The 5,824-nt window shown below is 50.6% G+C and overlaps 1 protein-coding gene across 1 annotated transcript in view; it reads right to left on the bottom strand.

Annotated features, from left to right (window-relative positions):
- Positions 1 to 384: 384 nt before the first annotated feature.
- Positions 385 to 5,824, bottom strand: part of Cacna1s (calcium voltage-gated channel subunit alpha1 S) — a 66,245-nt gene continuing 60,805 nt past the window's right edge. Inside the window, exons 39-44 of the mRNA XM_021164607.1 lie at positions 4,685 to 4,813; positions 3,780 to 4,030; positions 2,262 to 2,347; positions 1,494 to 1,585; positions 1,107 to 1,259; positions 385 to 963 (exon numbers count right to left, since the gene is read on the bottom strand). Of these exons, the coding sequence (XP_021020266.1) occupies positions 790 to 963; positions 1,107 to 1,259; positions 1,494 to 1,585; positions 2,262 to 2,347; positions 3,780 to 4,030; positions 4,685 to 4,813 (885 nt within the window). The 3' untranslated portion in view covers positions 385 to 789. The remainder of the gene's footprint in view (positions 964 to 1,106; positions 1,260 to 1,493; positions 1,586 to 2,261; positions 2,348 to 3,779; positions 4,031 to 4,684; positions 4,814 to 5,824) is intronic.

The raw sequence follows: 5,824 nt of genomic DNA, 5'->3' as shown, positions 1-5,824 counted from the left end.
TCTTGAATGTGACTGTGGTAAGAAGTGAGTGGCGTTTGTGTGGAAGGGCTTTGTGAGTACAAGGGGTGCTCCTGAGGCCCTTCGTTAGAGACAGCAGCTGTTAGTCATTGTTAGGTGGTATGGAAGAGGAGCCATGGGAACACATAGCCATAAACTACTGCCACTGAGATTCGCGTTGGCGGTGGACTCTGGCCAAAGTCACAGGGTCACAGCTTCGAAACAGGTTGGCTCTGGTGTAACCAGGGTGTGGCGTTTCTTCTAATGCCATCAGAGGGAAAGTGAAGATGGCCTGGTATTCTTCTGCAAGGCCCAGGTTCTCTGAGAAAGGGGGTAGAGGGAGTCCCAGATGTTCTAAAACAATAAAATAAAACAGGCAAGCAGAAGCCAGGTGCCAAAGTCAGGCCTGGAGACTTTAATGTCCAGCTAGATGGAGTGGCTTTATGACAGACAGACCCTGGCACCGATCAGGCCTTTGTGAATGGCCACACAAGCCCTGCTGAATCCTGCTTCTTGCTGATGAGGAGAAGGGCCAGTCCTGCCCATTCATGGCCTCCTGCCTGGTTGAGGTGGTTCCTGACCACCGCTACTCAGTCCATGCAGCTGGCTACTGAGGGGGCAGGGGAGGCTATTAAGCTGGGCTAACCTACTTCTCCACTCCAGCGCTTTCTGGCTTTTGGTCATGGTAGTTCTAAGCTTGTGTCATTCTGTATAGGCCTCACATCTGGGAGCAATAAGGGTCGTTTGGGAGCCTCAGGGTCAGTTCACGTGGCCCAGGGGAGGACCTGAGGCTCAAGGCTCCCAGGGCATGGCCCTGCCCTCTGGAGATTCTTGCTTCAGTAGCTCTGTTGCTGCCACCTCGACTTCCTCTGGTTCCATCTGGCAGGCATCTGCCAGGGCCTGGCCTGTTGCCATGACGAAGTTAGCATCTGCTGCTAAGGAGTCTAGTCCTCCTCGAACCAGAGCCTGCAGTGGGAGGAGGATGTTGGGTGGGTCTTCCAGGCAAATTGTCTTCTGCACCCCACCCCCATTGGTCCTACTCTTCCCCCAACAACAGACTATTACAAGGCCACCCCTGAGTATGCCGCTCTGTTCCAGCCCCACCTCACCTCCTGGATCAGCACGGCAGTAGCTGTAGCTGTGCACCTGTGAGTTGAATTCCTGGGAACGTGCTCCTCAAAGTTCCTGCTGTTGGGTGTTTCCAGAGACCGTGACGTGGGGCCCTTTCCCTCTTTCTGCACAGGATGCTCTGCCTGGGAGAGCTGTCTCAACCACAGAAAAGCAAAGACGCCCCCAAAAGAGATATGCTAGAACTAACAGACACACTGGAGCCCATAGCTCATCCAAGGGAGTCTCCGCTAAGACCCACAGACTGAGGAAGATGCAGGAACACAGGACCCTTCTGTTATGAATGAGCTGCTACCTACAGGGCCCTTCCCCTGCCAGGCCAAGCAGGGTCTATATGGCACTTCCTCCCAGGCTTTTGCCCCTGTTACCTGGCACAGGGAAGGAGGCACTTGGCCTTCAGGCATTCTTCTCTGGGTCATCTGTCTTTTCAGTTTGTCTACATGGGATCTGCTGTGAGGTCCTGTGGGCCAAGGAAGGCAAGGTCAGTGGGGCTGCCGACCCCTGATGGGCGGAGTCATCAGAGCCTTGCTTGGGCAGCTACAGCAGGTAGTTGAGAAGGTAGACACACGTTGAAACCTAAGCAACTCCAGGCCAGACAGAACTGGCTCAGCTCTCCCTGCCCAGCACTTTGTCCTTATGGTTTGGGAGAAGCTGAGGGGTAGACTTGCCAGCAAGCTCTTGTTCAGTATGGCTATGTGTGTGCATGTTAAAGTGTGTTGGCGAGCAAGGGAGTACCCTCACTGTTACTGAACCCCAGAAATCTTGGGGATGCTACTGTCACACAGAGATCCCAGACCCATAGGGAGACCTGCCAAGGACTCCACAACCTAGGGATCAATTGTGCAGGGATGGTCCCTCCAGGAACCCTGTGAAAGGGAACTCCAGGCTAGGCTACACAGAAGGGACCTGTAGGCCTGCACAAGGGCCGATAGCGCGAACAAGCCTTCCCCACCCATTACCCATTCCATTCAGCTTCCCATTTGGAGCCTTTCTCAGCCTGATGATAGTGTTCTTCCTCCCAGGACCCATCCCGTCATAAAGGTCCTAAGGGACCTTCCAAGGCTCTAAGAGAAGAGGGAGCACCCCCAAACCCCTCTAGGAGAAGGCTCAGCTTCTTAGTCACAGAAAAGACTGACCTGAGACCCTGCAGGGCTGACTGTGGGGTCCTTCTCTAGTAACAGGCATGTCTGCCTCTTCCAGGAGCTCCCTTTCATAGCAGATGCTGAAATGGGAGCAGAGCAGGCTGAAACCGATCCACAGAGGTACCAGTGAACATCCAATCAGAGTGCAGGAGCCTTCATGCCAGGGCTGGTTCTGCTAGAGCTTGACTCTAGCTGTCCTTGCCTCTGGGGGAAGCAAGCCAAACTCATGGCTGCTTCCACTCCTGCTCAATGCTTCCCCTACTCTTCTCACATTCTGCACTCTTAGGGCCCTAGCTGTCAATCCTGATGACACATGGGCTCACCTGGGAAGCTGTGGTGAAGACCATTGACTGGGGAACCCACTCTAGACACGGGTAGTTTTGAAAGCTCCAGATATTGCTCATGTGCAACTGAAACCGAGAAGTGTTCTGGGCCTTTCCAGCCCGCGTCATTAGTAACACTTGGTACACCTAACGTGTCCTAATTGGTCACCGTTGTACCACATGACACATCCACTCACAGCAGAGCCCAGGTCTGATGCTTCTGTATTTCCACACTACCTAGCACCATGGTGACCCAAAGACATAGGTACCCTTCAAGCAATCTGAGCTGAATTCAAGAGGCCTCTTTGGACTGGAGTGAGGTGTTGGCAGTCCTTTCTAGGGAAGTAGCTGTTCAGCTGGCTTCTGCCCTGTCTTCCCAATGAGACCGCTGTTCAGTTGGCCCATCCAGAGCAGAAGTCCCACTGGGAACCCAGCCCCTGAGTTATGATGGCTAAGTGGCTCTACAGCATCATATGCCACTTAAATCACAGCTGGGATTGGTGTGATGTGAATGTGGTGGTTGGAATAGGCTTAACCCTGGGAGTGGCCTTGTTGGAGTAGGTGTGTGGTCTTGGAGGAAGTGTGTCACTGTGGGGGTGGGCTTGGAGACCCTAAGAGCTGCCTTCTCCTGTTTGCCTTCAGAACCAGATGTAGAACCCTCAGTCCCTCCTCCAGCGCCATGCCTGCCTGGATGCTGCCATGCTTCCTGCCATAATGATAATGGACTGAATCTCTGAATCTCTGAATCTCTGAACCTGGAGCCAGCTCCAATTAAATGTTGTCCTTATAAGAGTTACCTTGGTCATGGTGTCTCTTCATAGCCATGGAAACCTAAGACAGAACTACCCAAATCTGACTACTGACCTTATCATTCAGTTTCCTATAGTGTACGCTACTGCTAGAGGCCCTTTCTTAAACTGTACTATGTAACCAATACATTTCAGTGCCTTCCTACTGAGAAATCACAGAAAGGTTGGCTTAGGTTTGTGGCCGATGTTAGCAAGAGTCTGCCCCCTGCTGGCCAAAGACACCCCTTCAGGCCAGATTTGCCCTCTTGTGCTAGGGGTGTAGAGTGGTCCCCAAGGACACATAGCTAACAAAGGACATTATACAAATTTCAGGATGCCTCCTTCCCTCTCAAACATATCTCAGAATTCATATTCCCGTGGCTAGCAGTTACAACTGTTACCTGGAAAACACTGGGTTGTTTCTATGGCTGCTGTTGCCATAGGCAACATTGGCATTGGCGTTGTTGGTATTGGCACGAGCAAGAGGGTGGGTGCCTGGGTTCTGAGGGAAGTCCTCCAAGAAGACTGGTGACTCCAGCTCTTCCATCTCTATCTCAGCAAATTGGAGGGGTCTTTGGTTGGCCATGACAGGGGGCAGAGAGTTGGTCCTTTCCAGGAAGTTGTCCACTTGACCAAACAGGCCTCCTGTCCTCTAGAGGCAAGGGGGAGAGTGAGAAGGCAATGACTGGATATGAGGATATGGAGTTCCCTGGGGTTGGGTGGTTGGCTGACAACCTGGGAACATAGTGTTAGGAGCAAGCAACCTATAAGGCCAGAAGAGAATGCCCTGGAAGACAATACTAGAATACAGTTCACCCTCAGCAAGGTCTAACTTTGATGGACAGACAGCAACCATACAGCTAACGCACACATGGGAACATGGCACACTGAATTGGGAGTCTGCAGAACTCTGTTCTAGCGCCCCTCTAGTTGATTGATATGGGACATTGCATGTCTTCTATTTGGGCCACCATTTCACAAAATCCAATGGAGTTTAATAGGGTGTCCATGAAGAATCGTCAAGATCCCATGGCTTACAACTCTCCATAGAACTAAAAATCAGGGGTAGCCTGAATGGAAATAAAATTACCCTTGGGCAATGAAAATATATATGGGGAATGTAGGAAACGACAGTGTATCATATTTAGTGCATTGGGGCCATAAATTCTGAGTCCCAAAAGATATAGGTGGCAAGGTATAACTTTAGCTCCCAAATCCATCTCCTGTACATCCTGGCTTCTAGCCTTTCTCTCTCTTGCTCCCTGCTGTGCCTGGTCCCTTAGAAGTGGCCATGGCCCTCACTCACCCGGAATATCCCCTCCTCCATGGCAGCCTCTACCATGGCCCTCTCCAGTTCCTCCTCTGCTGTCAGGTCTCCAGAGATGGCACGGTGGATCTCAGGAGCTGCCTCTTCCTCTATGGTCCGTAATCCAGCCTAGGGGTGGTGAAGTATCAGGGTGATCGTGCATCCCAGGAGTTGGGACCACAAATGCTTTCCCTGGCCCCACTTGTTTTGAATCCCTGAACCTCTAGCTCTCCTGAAACCTGTTCTCTAGCTTGGACCAATATCACAGGGCTCCGAGGGCCCACGGTCTTGTTCTGGCCTGAGGGAGACAATCTGCATTCTGAAAAGATTCTAAGGGCCTTTCTGGGATTGTGTAGGTAGAGACTTTGTATCCCTTCCACCCAAGCCTCTCAGTGGAGAATCTTTTTGTTGACATGTGTTTTTTAGCCAATGAAATGTTATATATCAGAAGCAAAAAAAAGCAAATCAAAATGAATGCCACCTGATAATTTTCAAAAAGGACACAGGATCATGTCTGTGACATTCTTACCTAAAATGTACATTTTCAGTCTTGTATGAGGAAACATCATACCAACCCAGACTGAGGGACAGCTGGCCTGTGTCCTCAAAAGAGTCAAGGTCACATTAAGGAAGGACTGCCAAGTGACTGATTCCAGAAAGCAAGGTACCAAGGCAGGATGCTGTGCATGCAAGGCGTATGATCCTGAGTTGGATTCTTTTTCTGTAAAGGACACCATTGAGGTGAGGAGTGGAGGGTAGCTATGAATCAACACTAACTTCCTAGTTTTAGTGGTTGTATTGTGACTATGTAGAGGATTATGTAGGGCAAGGCCATGTTGTCTGGAAATTTACACTAAAGTATTCTGAGCTGAGGGGGTGTCATGTGAGTTATCCTTAAATGGCTCATATCAAAATGTGCAATTGTGTAAAAGATAAAGTTATTTCAAAACCGCAAAGGCAATTCGAATTCTTATTGAACACGTGGCCCAAATGTGTGTGTGTGTTTGTTGTTGTTGTTGTTGTTTTGAGATAGGGTTTCTTTGTGTAGCCCTGGCTGTCCTGGAACTCACTCTGTAGACCAGGCTGGCCTCGAACTCAGAAATCTGCCTGCCTCTGCCTCCCAAGTGCTGGGATTAAAGG

Source organism: Mus caroli, chromosome 1 (genome assembly GCF_900094665.2).
Source record: "Mus caroli chromosome 1, CAROLI_EIJ_v1.1, whole genome shotgun sequence".
NCBI lineage: Eukaryota > Metazoa > Chordata > Mammalia > Rodentia > Muridae > Mus > Mus caroli.
This window is presented reverse-complemented; position numbering and strand designations above follow the sequence as displayed.